The 22338-nt window shown below is 44.6% G+C and overlaps 1 protein-coding gene across 1 annotated transcript in view; it reads right to left on the reverse strand.

The window, feature by feature from the left end:
- KIT (KIT proto-oncogene, receptor tyrosine kinase) overlaps positions 1–13514 on the reverse strand; it is a 59531-nt gene extending 46017 nt beyond the window's left edge. Inside the window, exon 1 of the mRNA XM_052780049.1 lies at positions 13355–13514. Coding sequence (XP_052636009.1) covers positions 13355–13421 — 67 coding nt within the window. The 5' untranslated portion in view covers positions 13422–13514. The remainder of the gene's footprint in view (positions 1–13354) is intronic.
- Between the last annotated feature and the right edge of the window lie 8824 nt (positions 13515–22338).

A 22338-nucleotide genomic window follows, 5' to 3' on the forward strand; every position in this document is an offset into this window, starting at 1 on the left:
AATGTAAAATAAATTGCAAAGCTCAGAGTTGGACAGCCCAAGATCCATTTTGGATGTTCTAAATTTGTATCCCATAGCTGAAAAGACTCACTTCCACTACCCTAGCATCTCCTTGTAATATAACAAATTTGAGTTAAAAACTACAATGCCGGGATCACTTCTGAACAAGGCTGTGTAACTGAAAAAAGCAGCAGAATATATGAATATATTACAAGAAGCTTCCTAAGACCTAAAAATGAAGGGAGAGGGAGGAAAGAGGGGGAGTACAGCAGTTGTGACTTCTGCATGCAGAAGGAACATCTGGAAAACAGGGCTGGAGGAATTAGAAAATAAAACAGCTCTAGATAATACTGATAGGAAATGCAGGTCAAATTGCAGGGATATGATTAAGGACAGCAGAATGTTCCTGTAACAATTAAGGGATGTGCAAACAAAAAAAGCTTTGGCTAAGGAGTGCACCATCCTGGGAAAAAAAATACAGTTTATGCCGGAGCTTTTCAGCCTCAGCCACAACACTGCTGTAGCACGGAAAAGCACATCAGGTGCAAGTCCACATCACGCTCACAAGCAACTGGAAACCATCTCCAGCTGCCAAGCAAACAAAGGACGTGGGACTGCTATGGAATAAGATGAAGAGTCAAGCGCTGTGGATCTTATTCCCAGCTCTGCCACAGACTTCCTGCAGAACCTTAGGCCAACAGGTTAGTCCCTCTGTGGCCATTTCCTCTTTCAATAATTATCTAAACATTAAAAGGAACAAGAAGTTTGTGGCAGCTCTATAACACAACAGATTGCTTTCAGAGAAAACAAAACAAAACAAAACAAAACAACCCTGTGCCTTATTCCACTCCCTTCCACGTTAAACTTATCTCAAACATCTCCCAAGACAGGGGCACAGCGCAGCTTCACAGTACAGCCACAACCTGCTCATATCCAGTACTAGCCTTTCTGCCAAGCCCAAGGGACTGGCAGCGACCTGCCAGCAGGTTCACCCAGCAAGAGCAAATCCCTATCCCTGCCTGTCCCAGGGCTGGGACACACTCGTAAGGGCATGGCAGGCTCTTCTGAGCATCTGCCTCTTCCCCCTGTGGTTGTCCACAACCTTCATAGTCAGCAGCAGTCCCCACGTAAGCTGTACACACACTGCGCAATGACAACAATGACCTGACCATGACCTGATCCTGACCATGATTTCTAAACCAGTTAACGTTTTTTCTATGACAAATGCACTGAGGAGCCAAACTTCAAGGGTCAAAATGTCCGCGACTCATGTAAGATTGTGGTGATTGGATACAATTAGAGAGACTGCTTTCTTTTCAGTGCCTATTCATTCTGGGCACTGGGTTCATGTCAAGGGCTGTCACACAGACCTCACTCACCACATTTTTCAGTTTCTCATCTACACCAATGTAAGAGAGCAGAAACAAGAGATAGCTTTATCAGTTAAAGTAGTGGCACTGCTGTAGACGCAATGGTCCACGGATATCAGCAAGACATGGCCTGCAGGGAGGTAATATCCTCTTTCAGCATACCCAGCACTGCTGGAAAAATGAGTATGTTTTCAGAAACTCAAGTCTCCTGCAGATCTGAAAGAAAAGCAGAAGCAAAAACATCTCTTTTACACAAGTGCAGAAGTCCTAGCCAGAAGCCTGCCCGGTCTTCTTTACAGTATTAGTTGGTCTAACTGAAGAGTATCACCTTTCCAAGTCTGTCTCTTGTTTGTTAAACCCACTATGACACTTGACATATGCTATGATGGAGATTAATTTAAGACCTTTTCAATTATACTTTCTTTGTCCTACCATTTCATGGCCCAAGGCAACACATATAGTGTCAAATTCGCATGTTAATCACACTGAAACAACTTTAATTTACTCTGATGTACAAAATCTCCCAGATTTTTCAAAGGAAAGATGCTATCATATGCTTACTTGTTTTGTTCCACTTCACTAAACAGACACTCTCCCTTATGCTAGATGAAAAGTTTAGCAATGGCAAATGTCAATTTTAAATGATTTGATCTGAAAGCTACATCAGATCCCATTTCAGCTAGGCTGCAGGGGAAAAGAAGGCTATAGCCTCTTACTTCGCGAAAGAAACCATCCACGCCAACACCCATGCTAGTGTCTTCCTCAAAGACACAGACCAAAAAAGGCCAAAGACGTGATTGTCCCCTGCAAGTGTCATGGACTCTCGGCATATTTGAATGCCACAAATCCTTGCTGATAGAAACGTTGACTGGCTCCTCTGCCCCTGCTCCACCTTGGACACTGAAAAATAACTGTCACTGGGCATGTATTACAGGGTCTAGACTGATTAGGCTTCCCTGCAGAACAAAGTGGTTTGTTTCTAACCCATCTAACAGAGTCAGTGCTATCTGCTGACCAACAGACTCTTCAACGCCGTGTGTTTCCCAAGCAGAAATGCAGAGCTCCTGTGCTTGCACTTGCTCTGAAGTTTTGGATCCTCAGAGGCTGTACGTTAGTAAGCAGAAAACCAGAGGAGAGGATTAGTGGGGACTTTGACATTTACCCAGCTGCATGAGGGCAACCACTGTCTTGTCACCCAGCCTTCCCTCACGCTGTAGACCCTTCAGCCTGAACGGGAAGGGGGCAGAGGAAGGGCACTGTGGAGGGCAGAAGGCGGGTGCTCACCAGCCCAGCACTCAAAGGCACAGCCAAACCAACTCCATCTGCAGGCACCATAAAGGAGAAACGGGTATCCCCCAACACAAAGAGCAAGCGTAGAGCCAGCCAGCCGATTCCCGCCCACGGCAAACCCAAGAGAGGAAGCAGAAGGAGGCTGGAACAAATGTTGTCTTTATCATCTGTGGAGGCATGAGCGTGGGGAACCACAGAGGCAGCTGGACCTTGACTGTGACTGTGAGACACCCCCCTTTGCAGTGATGCCCCACGGCAAGCTTTCAGCTCCACGGTTTGGGATTGCTCCTACATGGACCTGCCTCACTAAACACCTCAGGTCTTGGGAGGGCACTCCATGTGACAAGTAAAAGGCACTTGGTGCTTACCCCTTGCAGAGAAAACAGCTCAGGTGACTGAGGAGACACCCAGCTACACCTGAAGAGAGGTTACGCACCCCTCTGAATGAGATGTGGTTAATCAGAAACAGCCAGCATCAGAGGCAGGTGGCAAGAAGACAAATCCAGCCAGCTCTCTAGCCCCCGCACATCCCACTCTCCAAGAGAGACATTCACAGGATCTTCAGGCAGGACAAATCTGAGCACCTGGGCTGAACCCCTGCTTGTGGGTAGAAGCCAGCAGATGCTCCTGCATAGGGTCTTGTCGCAGCAATTAGCAATGTCGCTCATCGTACTTTGCTTCCTTATTTCAGAAGCAGGCTTAGCAGAGCAGATTCTGCGCATGCCCTCCAAACCAAACATGTGAGAGCTGCCCCATACATGCAAGCGCAACACTCCCTCAAGGCAGGGGGCTGGGGGAAGTAACTGCACCTTCCAGAGACAGAGGTACACCTTCCTCTTCCCCCAGCCGCTTTGTTTTCCTTTGCTGGGGTGAGGAAACTCCAGCCATGCAAACAGGCCGCTTTTCCTGCCCACCAAGCGGCTTGCCCCTTCTGACTGGCATGCCTCACTCTGCTAATACAGCTAAAACAGGCATTTGTCAAAGGCAGACATGTAGCTGAATATAATTCTCCTTTAGCACACATACTAAATGGCCACAGCAGGACCAAATGCCATGCTTCTTTCCATGGCTGGGTATGATACCTTTCTGAATCCTCTTCTTCTGGGAAATCATGGCTTTGGGGCTTTTTCTGTTGTTTTGGGGTTTGGGGGTTTGTTTCTTGAAGGAGCACCATATGTACTACAGCAGTCCAGCCACTCATCTTGAAGCACTATAAGCACAACCTATTCTAGGTGATTAATTCATTTTATTACAGCACATTGATGCGCTATGGTCTCTTACACCGAAACTTCCCACCAAAGAAGGAATCTACGGGCAATGTACTAATGAACAAAACCAAACCCGAAGCATGACTGACCTATCAGGTTTCTTTAAACTAGAATGGTCTAAGCTTAGAACAACTACTGGCTAATTCTTATTCAAAGAAAAATACAGAGGACAAATAAATATGTAAGTATACATAAGTAGGATTTGCGAAAAAAGAGCAACTGTTTGCCACAACACTTGTCAGCGTTGAGATTTATACATTTAGACTGATCCTTACTCCTACTGAATTATTGCCACCTTCCCTCTAATTTCCAAAATTACTTATTAACCAGCTGTTCTCACAGTTAGTTTTATCAGCTATTAGACACATAAATAAACAAATTATAAAGTAAGTACAGAGAATGATTAGAAGGAATGAAAAAGCTCACTAATGCATAGTGTATTCAAATTCAGCTGTCATTCATCCAGTCTATCCCTTTAATGGCTTTTTCTTCTCACTTCTCTTTGCTGACATTTACATTAAAAGGTGCAATATCTTTCAACTTCCATTTTGAACGAATGTTCCCTGTAATGAGCAACATGGGCTTGAAAGCATGTTTTCTGAAATGCAGTGAAAAGGTAGTTTTAATGAAGAGAAATGAGAAAACTGGACAACAGTGAATCGTTTTGCAATCTGAATTAATGTCTATTTGGAAAAGGCTCAACTGAGGAAGGCAATGTAAGACTTTTGGCATTGCGAATTCTAATTATTTCAAGTCTTGGCAGTAATTTTATCAAATAGTAGCAATTTCATTAAAAGGTGCACTGGTAATCATCTACGTAAGGCCTCCAGAGGGGAATATATACCAATAATTGCATAATTACGTTATCATTGCTCTTATGATGGACCACATTAAATACCACAAAGAGCAGCACTGCTTTTTACTTTCTCTAGATATTTAGTTCAGTACTTTCTCCTAGAAGATTACAGCAATAAACAAGACTTTCAGATTAATAAATATGTTCATCAAATTTTGCAGAAAAGACACAGCTACCTGTATATGTCTGTATTACTTTGTATTCTCTTTTCCTTCACTGAAAGAACTGACAGATTCATGAGAAAAATCCTGGTTTTAGTAATAAGATAGCTGAAGTATTTATATAGCTCTGTTACCGAAATACAAGTCACTGCATCACATGTCATGCATCCACATGGCACACATCCATTTAAGAAGCAGGTTTTGGAGTATTTCCCTATTTGTCCATATAAATTAACTTCATCTATTCAGTGATTTTCAATAAGCCTGCAGCAAGTTGGATTTCCCTTGTCTAACTAGCGCACAAACTTTGCTACTAACTAAGACATTGGTAAAAAATTCTTGTAAAAGCGTTGTTTTACAGACAATACCAAATCTAATAAACATGTTTTTAATGGCAGACCCAGTATTAGAGAAGTATCTTTGCACATGCCTTCTGAAACTGTGATGAGGATAACTTCTGGAGGATTCATCAGCATGTTCTTCAGAACCTCCTTGGGTGAACAAATCTCACCTCAGGTAATCACACTAACACCCAGCAAGATCTGTCACTGATGTTGTCTTGGAAGCGCCTTGAATACAGAGACTTGGATATATTTCTGACAATCCAGTTTCATTTCCCCAGTCTTCTGGCAAGGAGATACATAACTCGGCTCTTGAACTTAATCTCCAATGTCAGCAGAAGTCCCACTTGTAATTTTTGCTTGCAAATTGTACTTTATTTCCTAGTTTATTAATAAGCCCTATCACGAATTGCATATACATGGCATATACATAGATAGCTGCTTATTGAAAAAGTGGTCCTCCTTCCTACCCCAGGAAAGACACAGAAGAGGGCATCGCGCTGTGAGCGCGGTCCGAGTACCTGCCTAAGCAGGGAATCCCATTTCAGCATTGCTTCTGATGGTATCTAGTTTATGGGAGGAGACCAGAAATATAGGGTTTACTTCTGCTCCTTCCATTTGACCTCTTTTATTGTGCTGCATACCTCAAACCCTAGGTATGATGATATTAGCATCACTGCAAAGTCAGCAATTTTATGTATAATACCTGGAAGTCAGATGTGCTATGGAATAGGAAACTTCAACAGCTTGTGTTACAATGAACACTACTGGGAGGAAGCTTTTATTTTGTTGAAGATAACATAATTTCTTTTCAAAGTTAAAAAGTTATGCTCATCCAGGCATAGAAAGCACTTCCACGCCATGTAAAACAGCAAACAAAGAGGCAGCAAAAGTAAAGAAAAGAATCGGGCACTGAGCAGCAGAAAATGAATGCCTCAGTACCAGGTCCTATTCCAGAAGAGCATGTAAGGCACATGAACAGAACCACTTCAGGTAAAAATACCCTATTAAACTGCATATTTAATTTAATATTACATTAAAAGTAAAAATGTAGGATTTTTATAATGAATATTTTCCTTTTTAAAAGTAAAACTATTCAACAGTAATTTTGAAAATACAACAACATAAATGTAAACTTACAACTCCTCTAATCATTAAAAAAAAATTAAAGGCAAAAAAATTATTCAAGCTGTACCTTTGCTGCCAACATTTTAAAGGCAATCAAACTACTGAATTCATGGAAGTCAGTCACTGAGCACCTCTAGGCAGGTTGTGCCGCATTGATAAACCAGCCTTCGCATCTGGAGTTCCCTAGCAGGTGCAGGGAAAATATTTTATTTCAGTTCATTCAGTACAACTCAATTAAGCAACTAGTCCATTCAAAGAGAAGCTACTGATCAGGAGTTGAAAAAAAAATGTATCTTTTTTCCATTGCCATTCTAAGAATAAAATGAGGTTGAGATGGACTAGTTCTGAAATTTTTACAGCATAGTGATTAGAAACCACAGTTTTGACTACAGACAGGCCTTTCAGACATTAATTCTTTATTTCAAAACATTTCTCAATGAGTTTTTTCTTCTGAATTGGCTGGCTTCTGTGTGGTGTTATTTGTCTAACTGAAGACCATTCCAGAATTCTCATTTCCTTCATTGTAATCGATGCAAATCATTAGTAAAAGATCAATTATCTAATACAAGAAATGTCAACACTTTCTATTTTCATATTAAAACATACACACAAAGAATCAGAATAAGTGTACATATAACAACCTACATAATTGCTTAAATACAGGCACAGTGATTAATCAAAGTAAGTATAACATTAAGTGCAAAGGCTATATTTAATTAAAACTCTATCTCAATGGTAATAAAGGAGGTTAAACCTTTCTTTACAAAATGATTAAGTAGAAATGCAAAACAGTTAAAATGAGGCTTACTGTTGGCTGATTTAAATCATGATTAAGATCAGATTTACAATGCTTTGAGTCAAATTGAAGCACATAGTACATGGGGAGGTAACTATTTTGTTAAACCTGGGAGCACTATGTTTCTTATGTGGAGTCAGACGTCAATTTTACACATCGTATCTGGAGGAAATACAAACAAGTTGGAGAGGGCTGAGAAGAGGAGGAGGAGTTACAAAAGATGCACCAAAAGAAAAGGCTGGAAAAGGTTTAAAGTCAAAGATGTTATATTAATTGTCAATGTGTAAAATGTTATTAAAAAGAGGGTGGTGATCAGCAGTTCACTGTATCCAGCAGAGCAGGGAAAAAAAAAAGGACGGAATTAAGCAACCAGCAAGGGAGATTTGGTTAGGTATCAGGAGAAGCTTTTGACCTTTTAACTACTAGTTATGTACCAGGCGGTAGACTCTTCACAAGTCTGCCTTAAGTTGAAAGTCTGCCTGGCAAGATCTGCTCCGTCTGAGCCCAGGGGAGAGCAGGGGACAGACCAGATGACCTCTGCAAGTCTCCTCCAGCCTTACTCCTACAGTTCTGTGGGAGCTTCCTAAGACTTGTCGCGTCTCTTAGAAACGCAGCTGCGGGAGGCAGGTGAATGCATGAGAAAGCCAGATTGCATTCAGCAAAGAATGAAGTTTCCAGTCTTGAGGGCTGCAGACAAAACCTTCAACACGTGATGTCGGTGCAGCCATTAACTCCTGAACAAAAAACAGATTAAGAGAGCCAAGGGCAAGTTTTTAATCTCATGATACCCTTCAGCAGGAACCTAGTTAGTTATGAATGGCCCAGCTATGTGAACACCCGGACGACTTCTATTACACAGCTCATTGGGACCTTTTCTCCCCCCCCCAAACCATGCAGGCTCTGAAGGACAGGTTATAACCAACAAGTTTGATTTCTTTTTCCTGTGTGGCTTTTGCACAAAGCCTTTCTTTAAAAGAAGTCCACTCCATGTCACAAGGAGCACATTCACCCAGCATGAGCAGAAGAGCGCTACTTAGCTTAAGACAACTGCTGATGGGAAAAGAAAGGAGATGTAGGACTAATCTGGCATTTGCCAGGCTTCCAAAGAACCTGTGAGGGATGTATCTCTCTGACTTTCAAATTTCCCTGCCACAGTTTTCATCTCTTCTTAACTTAAATCAGCCCATGCATCCTCTTTATCACTTAGATTTCTAACCGTCAGTGCCTAGTTGACCAGCGGATTCTTCTCCGTATCAGATATTTAATGATTATGTTACATGATTAAGGATTCAGCTGTCAAGATGACATTTAAAATCATAGACATTTAATGCTGTCAGCTTCCCAGTGACAAAACCCCCTGTAGCTGACAATGTTACTAAATGATGCTTCATCTGAGTTAAAATTTCCAGGAATGATCTGTATGGAGCAGCCTGGGAGTTGCATAGCATGGTAGCAACATTAGAAACTTTTCATGCCTGTTTGCTGTTAAAGATAATGTAACCAAGAGCCTTACATGCTGTAAAAAAAGATCTGCTGCGACACGAAAAAGATCATTAAAAATCCATTTAAAGGTATATCTGAAAACCTATGTTTTCAGAATAAATCAATATAAACCCCAAGAGTAAATCCACTGAGAGATTAACATTTACTGTGCTTTCTAATTGGTATACCCTAGAAAATAGGAGTCGCATTCTCCCTTCAAACACAGATGTTTACACTCCCCTTACGCTTTTATCACTAACGGCAGCAATCTTGGCCAGTGGACAAACAATACACTTCAGTTGCCATTAGGTTTGGCAACCAGCCAAGGAGACTGCTCACACGCGTAAAATTACGTTCATTTATGACTTTTTGCAGGATTCGTTGTCAGAGTCCTTTCAGAAAAAGCCCTTCTAGTTTCCTAAAAGTCACTGAAAAAGCCAAGCACAATACTCCTGCAGTAAAATAACACAGAGGAGTAATAATAATTTTAAAATTCCTTTTATGCCAAATCCTAGTAATCTGTATGTGCATTCTCTTCAGACTTTTTAATAAATGTCCAAAAGACTAACACACTGAAGTCTGGATCACCACTTTCATTAGATGCCTTTAGCATCAGCTCTCCTCTTTTGCCTAAGGTTACAATGAATAACTTAAGGTCTGTTAAGGCTGAAGAGCCTTAAACAGGGAAGCTGAGTTCCTGAAGAACAGAAGCTGTTTCTTGTGCAGAGGAATATTCAGAAGGACGTTCAGAAATTACAAAAAGGCAAAAGTTTTGTACTTAAAGTGAGAAGGTACTTACAGTAAATGCAATGCATTAGGATATTAGACCTCATTTCCTCTAGCCATTCTCTGAACAGCTGAAAGAGACTTAAGGAAATGAGTCAAAATCCTGGAAGATGTTTGTACTAGATGAAAAAGAAAACAACATCTGTAAAAACATGTGTCACATACATAGAGCAAGACAATGTGCAACGCTTGATCTCTGCAACGGCATTCATCTTCACGGACAGGGAGAAAAAGCTGAAAAGTGGCTTAACCTTGAGCAATTACTGCCTCTCTTCTACAAGATTGATATGAAATAAGATCAGTTGTCATGTATTGTAGATAAACATATATGTTGTTGAAACTCTTTGATGCCGTGTGGTTCTTGTTTCATCCAGAATTTGTTATTCCTTACCTTCCGATTACACCAGAGTGTTTACTGAAAGTTCAGGCTAGAAAGCAGCTTTCCTTCAAACTACAAATGCGTAGTATTTGGTATTTAGTTTGACAGCTCCAGATATGCCTTAAAAATCTTTTGAACAGCTTGCACTAACAATGAATTATAGTTCAGACAGAAATCCAAAGAATATAGAGGTATCATTACAGCCTCTCACAACAGACCAGAGAGAGAAAAGGACAAGTTTCACTGCGAGAAACTCCTACCGACTGGAACATGACTCAGATGTTCCTGCTAAGACCTATCCTAGCTCGTGTTTACATGTGCTAAAGACATATCCTTTCCAATTCCACCTGTGTCCTGGTGCAACATGTCCCTTCTGGAGGTGACTCAGGATCCTTTGATCAATCCAGGCACCTGCAAAGAAGCATTACTGTTTGGACAATCAATGACAGGTTCCAGGAGGGCTGAAGCGAGGTGGAAAGTCCACAGAGAGCCAGTATAACCCAACGGTACTACAGCTGCAGTCATCTGTCAATGAGAGGCTCTCTCTTGCAAAATGAGCACATGGAAATGCCTCCAGTCTCTATGAATGGTACTTAAACAGGATGCAAATGGGAGTCTCACTTCTTGCCAAATTTATCACCATCTTTGTTACAAAGCCTGAAGAAAAATCACTTAGGCACTTGCTGGGAGAGGGTCCCCAGTTGTAACGGAAGGAAAAAGAGTCGAGTATTGAACAATCTTTGACATTTCCATTCTGTTCCTGGCAGTGGCCTTGGGCCACGTTTCTGCACAGGAGAATCTGCACTGCCACAGGGCAGGGAGGAAAAGGAGGAGGAGAGAGCAGAGATAGAAACAGGGGAGTAGGGAGGGCAGGATACTCAGATGGTTTGAGGGGGTCAAGGCAGCGACTGAGTGACAGCAATCACAATCCTCATCAAGTTCAATCTTCCTCCTTCAAGCCTCCTCCCTCGTGGCTGTCAGGTAGCAGGAAGCATTATGAAAACAGACATTCTTCCCTCTGGGCACAGGGAGAGCCTCCTATTACTCTGCAGCTGACTGTATTGATGGATGCTGAAAGGAACCATGTCCAGTCTTCCATGACCACGGGATGGAAATGCCCCAGAGACTCTGCCAGAGTACTGGGGGGTGGGGGACAGGGCGAGCCTTGGGGGAGGACAGGAGAGGTACAGAGAAGAGATCGTTCCAGAATATTGCATAAAATGAGGACTAGGCAATCCCCAAATGGAAGGAAAAGTGGTGGCGTATGTTAGGAAAACAAAAAGTAGGAAGGGGCTGTGGACAGAGGAGATGAATGGTTTATCCTCCAAGAAGCTGCATTGAGCTCTGTTTTCTACATCCTCCTTCCCTATTTGCAACCAAAGGAAGGAGCTCTTGACTAAAGGCCAAAGAAGGATACTTCATATAAATTTGTATACCGATGAACAACAGGATAGGATAGATCTCAGTAGGGACTGTGGGAGATCATCCAGTCCAAGTGTCTGCACTGAGGCAAACCCAGAAATAACCCAGGGTCATGCTAGCTCCAGAGCAATCCAGCACAGCAGAGCAGCTCTGTCCTGCCTGTCAATTCTGATGTCCCCTGCGCCCCTGCCAGGACACGAGCCATCACTGATACCTCCTCCAGCACAAAACTAGCCCTGACTATTCCTACATCTGCGTGATACACAGATGATGCGCACACATACCCAAGACAGTTGTCTTTTGCAACAGCAAGTCATTTATGCCTACTACACAGTGTATTTTTGTGTATACAAGTTTGTCTGATGTGCCCGAGCTGAAAAGTCTCCCACAAGTAAGCGTTTGAACCCAGAACCAGAGGAAGGATCACGAGAAAGGTTCCCTCCTTGCCTCTCCAGCAGTGTGGAGCCTGCATTTCATGTCTTCCAGGAGATGCTGCCAGTCTGACCTGTTTCTCAAGCTTTCATTAAGGACAGTCTAACCATATGAGGAAGGATAACCTTCAAGTGCAGGCAAGAAATACATGAAGAAAGTTGGTGCGTACTAATAATTTCAGCTTTTTTTTTTTAATTTATTTCGAGGAATAACACATTGGCAGGAGACTTTCCCATCCCTGTGGCCACAGCACTAGCATTTTGCAGATGGATGTGGGTATTTCTAAATAGCAAAGTCCAAATTGTCAGATATCACACTCCAGATTACCAATAAAAAAAAAGGGAGCAAACCCAGAAAGTTACCCAAACAAAGCTATTAACAAAAATGTTCATCAATCAACTACTGCGCCCTCTCACATCCCAAACTAAAGTGCTTACAATGAAGAAGCGTGAACTGTCGCTACTGTTAGCTCCTGGTATTTTAGTTTTATTCGCTCCCAGCAGCATGGGCAGAGACTCGCAGGGCCCTCCCCAGCTGCTCTCACACAGGGTGCTCTGCAAGGCTCCTCTCTGTTGGTGGCAGCAGACGGTAAACATCTAGCACTGTGCGTTGCTTCCCTGGATCCTCAGCTTGCTCTTAGATAAGTAGCAAAATAACCTTTCACGTTACCCGCTTTCAGACTTCGGTGCACAGGGCCAAATTGCTCCCTGGGTGCAACTCCTCGAACACTAGCAGCGACCTCCTTACAGCACCTTCCTCCGTAGGCCTCCAAATGCCCCTCAAGCCTACAAACTGTGCAAGCAGCTGCACGGCGACTCTGAAAGCCATGTGCAAAGTTGCCCGGCGCCGCAGCCAGATTGCTGTCTTTAAAATCACTAGCCCCGTGCGCCAGGGCTGTGAGGTTGGGCAAGGAAACCCCCTTTTCACAGAACGGTTTGGGTTGGAAGGCACCGTAGCAACGCAGCGGAAAGGAACCTTTGAATTTACACCCGACGCACCGAAGTTTGAGCACTGACAGACCTCCCGAAGGCCCGAGCGGCACCGCTCGCCCTCCTCTTCACCGCGGAGGACCGGCAGCGCCAGAGCAGACCGGCTCCGATGCCTTCTCCCGCGGTCACCCGCCTGCCCGGGCGCTCGGGACCGCGTGGCACCGACCCCCCGGCGGGGCGCGGCGGGGCACCGAGCCGATCAACCCCCCCGCCGGCGAGGCTGCACCTCTGCTGGGGAGCGCTGGACACCTGACGGCGGCGGCTCGTTCCCCGCCCATTGTTCAGAGAGCACTTACCCGCGGGGACATTTTGTACCGATTACCGGAGAGTTTATTGTCAAAACAGCCCGGCCCGCGGAGATGGGGGGTGGGGGCTCCCTGCCGGCCCCTCTCCCAGCCCCGGATAACCGCGCACTGCAAACAAAGGACTTTTTTTTCCACCCACCCCCCGGCGGGGCGTCCCGCAAAGGCGGCGCGGGGCGATGCCAGGGCAGACCGCGGGCTGCCGCCGCGACCCCCGCCGCGGCGCTGCCCCCGCCGCCGCCCCCCGCCGAAGGGGCCGCCGGCGACCGAAGTTTTCCCCGCAGCCGCCCGCGCCTGCCCCGGCCCCGCCGCCCCGCGGGGCTCCGCGCCCGCCCGCGCCCGCGGCTCCCACCTGCGGGGAAGAGGCTCAGCAGCAGCACGGCGTGCGCCAGCTCCCAGGCCAGGTACGCGCCCTCCATGCCGCCGCCACCCCCCGAGCCCGGCGCGGCGCGGCTGCCGCTCCCACCGCCCGGCGCGCAGAGATGCCCGAGCCCCCGCGGGAGGGCTGCGGAGTGTACGGCTCGGCCCCGCCGCGCCGCCGCCGGCTCCGCCTCCGCCGCCCGCCCCGCGCCGCGCCGCGCCGCGCCGCGCGGCCCCCCGCGGCGCCCTCCCCGCCCCGCCCCGCCGCCGCGGGGATGGGCGCAGGTGAGAGGGTGCCCCCCCGACCCCCGGGGACGGCGAGCGTCCTCGGTTGCCGCGGTGAGGCTTGCCGTAAAAGACGCCAAACACACCCCCCCGCGCACACCCCCGCCCCCCAAATAAAATGGTTTAAAAAAGAAAAACCCCGGTGGCCGAACGTGCACACAGTGCCGTCACGGGGGAGAGATCGCCCTCCTCACGGGGTAGCGCGGCTGCCGTGCTGGGCACCGCCGAGCGCTGCGCGGAGGGGTCGGGGCTGTGGGGCTAGGTAAGCCCAGCGGGCAGCGGGGCCCGGGGCGGGGGTGGCTGGCTGGCGAGGCGGCCGGGCTGGGCACGGGGCCTGGAAACAGAGGGAGCATCCCTCAAAGGGCAGGTGCAAAGGCATTTGGCTAGCTCTCAAATCCCCACTGGTAGCTCCTGGAGGTGTCACAGCAGGTTCTAGGTGCACCAAAGGTAACGCCTCTGCCCTGGCTCGCACCCCTGAGACCGCAAACCGTGCCCGCTCTCTGGGCTGCCACCTATTAAGGGTCAGTCAGAGCACCAGAAGTGAGACTTCAAAGTGTGACACAAAAGGAAGGATTGAAAGAACTGGCTGGCTCGATATGGAAAAGAGAAAGCTGACAGGGAGCTTAAACATGGACAACGTTCTCACAAAGAGGATTGTGAGCAATTGTTTTTCATGTCCCTCAAGGGCAAGATAAAAAGTAATCCATTTAGTTCTCAGCAAAAAAAAAAGAAATAGCTTAAATGTTAGCAAAGCACTTGCAAAGAGTAAGGAGAATTTAGTCTACAAATGCATTGCGGAGAAGAGATTGTGGAATCCCACAGAGGGAGTTTTTTAAGCACCGATGAGACAATTGACAAGGAGGATCTGGGAGCGCTCGCTTCTGTAGCTGCAGAGCTGGAGTGGAGCTGCTCTTCGGGCAGAAATAATACAAACTACAGATCTTCGGGCAGAAATAATACAAACTACAGAAATGTCTGTCTTTAACACTGCTTTGTCAGTCAGCGTCATGCTGCTGAGGTGAAAGAAAGGTGTGTGGGTGACCCAGGCAAAGGAGTCATCCATGCGTTCACCAGCTGCGCTCTGCCCAGGTATCCACAGGCAGCACCCTAGCTGGCAGGTGGGGGAAGGACACACAGACTATCAGAAAACCCGTCCCAACACTTCTGGATGGACAGAAAGATGTAGGGGACACATGGCAAAACCTTCACCCGTGGAAAAGCATAGATGTAGACTTTTTGAAACGTGTCGGTACAGATCAGAAAAGTTATTGAAGGTAAATTATTCCTTTTTTTTCCTTCATCTTCTTTTCTTTTTCATTCCTGTCAGTTTTTTTCCAAGGTTAATAGCACTGTCCCATATGGTCCAGCATGAGATGAAAGTCTTGTCTTATATGTTTAAAATGGCTCTCTCCATTTCTTTACTCTCTTTCATCTCTGACAGCCAGTCTCTTTTGATGGGTGAATCGTTCCTCTGCTGCGAAACGGAATACATTTTTGTTAGCACACCAACAATTTCAAAATCAAACATCGTTTTTAAATCATATTTCTCACTAGGTGCTAGCCTCATCAAATTAATTCTAGGTAGAGGAAAAAAATAGCTGAAATACTTAATTTTTTAGTGCACTCCAGATTTTCCAGGTGTCTTTGGGTTTTGTTTTTGTAGGAGAAAAAAGGGAGTTGGAAATTTTTTCTGTAAACACTTGGAGCATTTACAGTTTAATTTCTTAAAGATGCAAAGGTTGCGCACAATGTGCTATGAAAAGTTTCCACTGAAACATTATCAAGGAACATGTGACGTTGTTATTGTGACAGGTTTCTCCCTGTTCTTCTTGATTAGTGCTCTTTCAGTTAGTGGCCTGCCTTTATGTCCTGCACATCCCTGATCACATGAAGCCAAACTCCGCATGGCCCTGCATCATGTGCCTCATTTTCACAAGCATTAGCTGAATGTTAGACATCTCAAAATCAGAGTGGCAACAATATTCTCCGTGTACTTTGCCTGGCTATAAATAGCTACCATAAGTGGGAAACAAAGGTGAATTGGTTTTAACCTTGCCACTTCATTTATTTTTAATAATCATAATGATAAATGCAGTTGCCCTTTCCACCTCTGTCCAATGTATTGCACTGAATGCTGTAAGTTCTCTTGTCCATATTCTGTTTGCATTATAGAAGAAAAAGGAAGGTTCTTAAGCAGTGGAGGATTCTCTTAGGTCTTTTTTCTACCTTTGTCCAAAATATGCGAGCTTAAGCCAGAAAGGGTCTTCTCTGCATTTGTAGCCAGCCTCACATGTTCCTCTCTTCAGTCATCACTGCGGTACTGTGGCAGTATGTTAGGACAGGTAATGCCATCTCTCCTCATCGTCTGCTGGAACCAACTTGCAGTAGGTTGACGTTTTAAGCAGAGAGAACAAAAAGAGAGAGGATCTACAGCCTTTGGAGACAATGGATACAGATTTGGAGATAAGAATGGTAGGCTTGGAGAAATATGTGAAACCCTGGATTTGGAAAGCTCACTTCAGCTTGAAATCCTTGAAGTGATTTAACATTTATGGACCAGCTCCTTTGAACAGTCAATTCAAAAGATTGCTTTTACACATCCATGGGACTGCTTACTGGAGTAAACATTGAATAAATCAATAATATTCGTAAGATTAAGCTAATGTCACTGAACAACGGGTGCCCTAACAAAGGACTTTGGTTATTTCTGTATCTGAATGAAAATGCCGTTGGAAATTAGCTAGTTTGATGGTTTCAAGCAGTTTATTTGTCAGGGCTATGAAAACCTTTTTATTTTAAATCTTTACATCATAAATAATCCATGGGATCTATTTTATCTATGGCACGACATATCTAATGAGAAGAGAGAATACCCTTCTGATACAGCCAATCAATGCCAGCTAGAATGCCTCCCGATAACCCTGTGATAACGACTTCTTCTATAAGGTTATACTTTCCTTTTTCTAAATTGCAGATTGATAGATCTTAGTCTGGGGCATTGCTGTTCCATGTAAACTGGCAGCCCCAGCAAGCCAGACAGCTCCAGAATTAACTCCTCTGTGATTCCCGAAGGCTTTGAGAAATTATGAGAGTTTGAAACACGTATCGATTTACTGGTGGTGTTGTAAAAGCTATCTATCTAATCATTGGCATAAAAGTTTGTTAAGCTTTTTAAAGTGAAAAGTGGTTAAATTTCTGCCTTGTGCATTCATCTAGAACAGCCTTTCTGAAGAGTGGCTGTCAGGAATCTCATATGACCACTGTGCAAAAAATATATACTCAGCACTCTGCTGTATCTTAATTTTAATCGACAAAACCGTAGCTGTGAATTTTCTGAGCCTCTTGTTTATTAATAAAAAAAAAAATGTGTGAAATCTGCTGGTCTAAACTGTTCGTATGGCAAGGTGTAATCCAGCTGGACCTGTTTTCTAGAAGCCTTGAGATTTCAGGAGGTCCCATTGCATTTAGTTTTATTAATTTCCAATCTTCTACATCCTCACACTGACGTGTAGGGGTGGGTAAGTGGAGAAAACTGGTAGTGTTTGATAGGCATATGTCTTAAGACTTGATCCATAGATGGTAGGATTATAACGTCTTCCATGCAGTTTAACTGAAGAAACTTCCGGTATTTTTAGCAGGGATGACACTAAAATAAATGCAGATAAAGTGGACACCTTTATCTCATTCCTCCTGGAATACCATAAGGTATCTCTTATTCCCTTTTAATCCAATTTTGTAAAATAGTCACTAAATCCCATTGTGCCCATGATCTTCAATCAGCATTGCCATCCTGGTTAATTAAAGAGTTTTCCAGCATCGAATGTCAAGAGCCTAGATATAATCGTCATTGAAGCTTGAAATATATGCTGTTTTTAAAGACATCTTGTATTATCACATGCATAGCACACTATTGTAAAAACTGTCTTATCAGTATAAGCTTAAGTGGAAAATAAAGGCTCTAATCTTCTTGATAGCATTTTTTGTTAGCTTATAGCCTGCAATCTTACTAAGAAAAGAGATTTGTCTTTATGAACTGCCAAGTACGGTTCTTGCCTTTATCGCTTGCAGCTTTATTTGCACAGGCCACTGTTGAGAGCTGACTCCATGCAGCAACTTAGGTCTTTTCAAGTGTTGTTTTGTCTTATTTCATTTTGTTGCTGGGGGCTTTTTTTGAAAGAGTTTAACATATCAAAATAATTGTGGAGAAACAGCTGATGTGGCTTCCTCAAAAGCGTTCTCCTTTCCCACCTTGCTGCCCTTCCCACTCTTCCCTGGCCTTCCCACGCATGGCGGCTTTGGGCTGCAGACCTGGAAAGCCTCGTCCTTGCCCCCTCTGCCTGCTCCCAACAGGATAATAATGTCGCGGTTACTGAAAACATATCCAGGCTCTGCATCTCATGACAAGAACTAACTTTGCTTTACAGTGCATAAAGAGTCCTTCTGTGTTTTCTTACAGTGCTTTGCCGTATCTGAAATCTAAAGAAATGGCTAGAGAGAGGTTTTGTCAGGCGTTTTTCTTCTGAGGTGATTAAAACCACATGAGACCCAGTTGACTCCTTTGGCATTTTTGTTCAACTGCACTATTTTGCGTATGAATTTGAGGATCAAATAAGAAGAAAACTAACAAAAGCAAAAGAACCCTCTTGACTGAGATGACATATGTCAAAAGTGTGATGTGGAGAACAGGGTGCTTGTCTTGCCTGTGTTCCCTGAGTAGGTAAACTGAAAAGCATGTTTGTTTTATCATGTCTTGTTTGTCGCATCGCTGCTCAAAGTATCTTTCTTTAACCTATTTTAATTTTTCATTACTTAGGTGTGTCAGAAATTGCTTGGATCCTTTTTAGCCTTGCAAGGCATCTTCAAAGTTCTTTAGGTCCCATTTTGTTTACATCTTTGTGTAGTTTGTGGAAATGTGTCGGTTCCCCTTCCTTCAGCTTTAAAACTTGTTGCTAACCTGGGTTGTGCTTCATGGGCGAGCGGCCTCTCTTGACTCCTCTTGCCAGTGCTTCTCTCACATGTCTGGCCTGGAGCACTCAGCCTTTGTCAGGGGAGCATCATATGAGTCTCCAGCTCTCTCCCGGTCCCATCCTCAGTGCCTGCTCTGCCCGTCTCCTTGTACAGTGCAAGGCAGATTTGTCACAACCTTGCCACCTCGTCTGGAACAAGGATATCAGTGTCCGGCCTTAAAAGCAACTGTTATTTATTGGACTCAAAGCACTTCAGAGAAGACAGTTCTTAAAATAGTAAACAGGCTGCACATGTGACCCATTTACTATTCTTCAGAGAAAGACCAAGAAGCCTGGTCTCCCTAGCTGCTTCTCCGCAAAGCTTATCTCAGTTTCTGCTCAGCTTTGTTCAATTCCCAGGGTGGCCATGGGCAACTGAACTTCTTAGAGAGCAGGGCACTTTTTAGTTAGCATCTCCGTCTTTGAGTGGGTAACTCCCAACTTTGGTAAAGCAAGGCTTGCACTTTGCAGCAGATGGATGAAGTATCCACAGAGCTAACAGCTTTTGCATCGCCTCTCCTTTCTGCCCCGGCAACTTTTTGAGTAACCCCTACTAAATTAAAATGCTGTAGACGTTGTTGCCCTTCTGTATGGGGTAGGTAACCCTTACCAAGGCAATGCTGTGGTGTTTTAGGGGACCGCACAGCAGGTATGTACGTATTTACGTTTTTATTACAATCTATCTTCACAGTTCTTGGAAACCAAGAAGTCACTAAGAGATTATTTTCCTATCAGTCTTATTCCATTTTCATACAGCTATCTTGTACTGCCAGAGGCCTTTGGGGCTTTTTTTTCAGCTATGTATGTTTGCAAATGCAGTGTATATTATAATCCCTGAGCCCACAGTGCTGACAGACGGCAGGAAAAACATACACACCACTGGGAGAGTAAGGGGCAGTGAAAGGTGCCTCCCCATTAGAAAGGTCATACCCATCACATTTATCATCCGATCCTCTATTTTTTTCACCTGTAGATGTTTTTTCAGTCTTTTTGATAAGAGTTTTCAAACTGGGATAGTGCAGTCACCTTTTGAAATTTCCGTATGTAGCCTGTTACATAGCGTAAGTGAGCTTTTGCAAATGCTTTCAACCACCTCCCCAATGGATGCTGGCTGCCCAGCATCCTGGGAAGGCCTGGGATTGCACCTTGATGAATTTACATTTTGATGACTTCTTAGTTTGTCCAGGCTGGATAACCAGAAAGAAAAAATCAGTTTGTGAAGATGCCCAGGAGTAAAAATGGTATTTGTCCCTGTGAGACAGGTATTGTAAAGCCTGCTGATATTAATGAAATCAGCTAGCTTTAGCAGGCTTGCAAATTTGGACCTGAAGAGGCAATATTCTGTTAAATAGGATGGCTACTTCTCCTTTTTTCTCCTCCTGTTCTGAGTTTAAGCAGATTTAGTAGGGCCATATCAGTTCAGTATGCTCAAATTCAGTCAAATGAATTTCAGTGTATGGTTTCTGGGACCCTCTTCCTATTTCATTTCAGTTCTTTTAGGGAGTTGATATTGAAATGATGCATTTCTCAGGTGTACAATGTTTACCTAGATGTTTGTGTACATTTTTCTGTACATAGCTGTCTGATATGCAATATAAACATCTGCCTTAGTGTAAAAAAGTATATTCTAAAGACCGTATCTGTTTTTGTCCTGGTGTGTTCAGCTAGTTCCCTCTTGTGCGTTGTTTCTGCCTCCAAATTCAAGAGCACTGCTGGCAAACCCCTAATCCCAGTTGCCGACCCTGCATAAAGCCTGGGTCTGGCTTGTGTACATGTTCCCATGCTCAGAGGACTCTGCTATTAGGAGGTGACCTCCAGCGGCTGCACCAAGGTGCGTTCTCAGAGCTCACCAGCTCTTTGTGCCTGCAGTGGAAAAGCCCTGCCTTCAGTTCTGCCTGTTTTAAATCTTACAGGCATTTATATCCCAAAGCCTCTCTTCCCTGCCCCAGGTTCCTTAATTAACTGCCTATAGAGCCATCCCCCACTGATAGACAGCTGCCTTTGGGGAGGGAGGCTTTGTCACCTGACAGCACACAGGACTGGTTTGGGACAGGAAAGTGTCCAACGAAAACTGAGATTTGGGATTCTTTGGGGTTCACATAAGAAATTATGGTGCGTCCCTTTGCCATCTGCTCCTTGTTGGAAATAATACAAATGTAAATGTCAGTTTTGCAGCTTACGAGCCCGTTGGCCCTCTAGGCATACGGCCTTTCTTGCTGAGGGGATGTGCTTCCACTGGGACTCGGCTTTCACAGCTGATAGCGTGGTTTCTGTGTCTGCCTCCATCCTGAACTACTCCTGTGTCATTCAGGCCTGCGTTTGTCACATTGGTTTGCAAGAGGCTGGCCGTGAAATAGGCTTAGGAAGGTCCTGACCCTTCTCTCCCTAATTCTGTTCCCTGCTGCGGCACTTTAACTTGCTCGCTCTTTGTTTTGCTGCCACAGCTATTTTGAGGAACCGCAGAAAAGGTTATTTTTCACCCCTAATCTAGACCATGATCTGGTTTAGTGTGTGGCTTTGCAAACAGGTCTACTGCCAAACTGAAGGAGGAAAAGCGATGAGAACGAGCAGTGAGAAGGAACTTACGCTGGCTTGCTGCCAAAGCCAGCACCTCACAAAAGCGAACCCTCTTATTCTACAGGAGCCGGCTTTAAATACCGAAGTAAATGCCCCAATGCCTCTATCTGAAGCCAGGTGTGAAGGTACTTACAGGTGATTTCCCCATTGTAGTTGGACACCTAAATAGCCAGGGCAGTTTAAACAATGCAAGGCAGCAGACGGCTCCTCCTAGGAGTGGATATCTTGGTTATCTCGGAGCTATTTCCCTTGCCTCACGTCAGCTGGCCGATTGTTCTGTGCCCAGTCTGGGCGGCTGCTGCTGCTGCCGCCTTTATTTATCCGTATATTAAATGTTATACAAGATGTCAGTTATAGGTACAATCTGTTAAATGCATGATCTCTGATGTGTTACCAGCCCTCTCTGTACAGTCCACATATGGCCCATTGTTAACACAGATGTCAGCCCAGGAACAGCTTGCTTATCTTGCTACACCTCAGAGAGCGGGCAGCTCTTCCCTCCCAGCTTTTGCTTGAGTTCATGTGTCAGAAGCGGATCATTTGTTTGGGGCTTTGGGGATGAAATTAGTACAGCAATTAGGATGTGGCTGTGGCAAACGTCCACTCATTAGTCTATGACGATGTGCACTGGATTTATGACAGTGACGAGAAGTCAAAATAACACGGTAGGGTAGCTCCTTTCAAAGGCAAATTTAACAGGTGGTGTTTGCTGAATCTGAGTCAGAGTCTCAACCTGGGGTTAAATCTTGGGGCATTATTCTCTGTAGAACCTTGATGCCATGTTAATAATTCTCACTGCACAACCACTGTACAGCTGATAAGCAGAAATATGCAGCAAGTGTTGTAAATAATATTTAGAATTCTTCTTTCATCTTCTTTCACAGTTTCTCTAACACGATCATATGATGAAACGTGTCATTTTGACCCTTGAAAGCCTGGAAGAACATTAGCATCTCAAGTTCCTTTCCAAACACTTCAGAAATCCTTCTGCAAACAAACACTGGAGATATCCAGAGCTAGCAACACATCACAGCCCTTGGGTTAATGTTTGGCCAATACTGTCAGACACTGATAAAATAGAAAACTGCAGCCTATGTTCGAAGCGGTA

This window comes from Harpia harpyja, chromosome 2, assembly GCF_026419915.1.
Source record: "Harpia harpyja isolate bHarHar1 chromosome 2, bHarHar1 primary haplotype, whole genome shotgun sequence".
NCBI lineage: Eukaryota > Metazoa > Chordata > Aves > Accipitriformes > Accipitridae > Harpia > Harpia harpyja.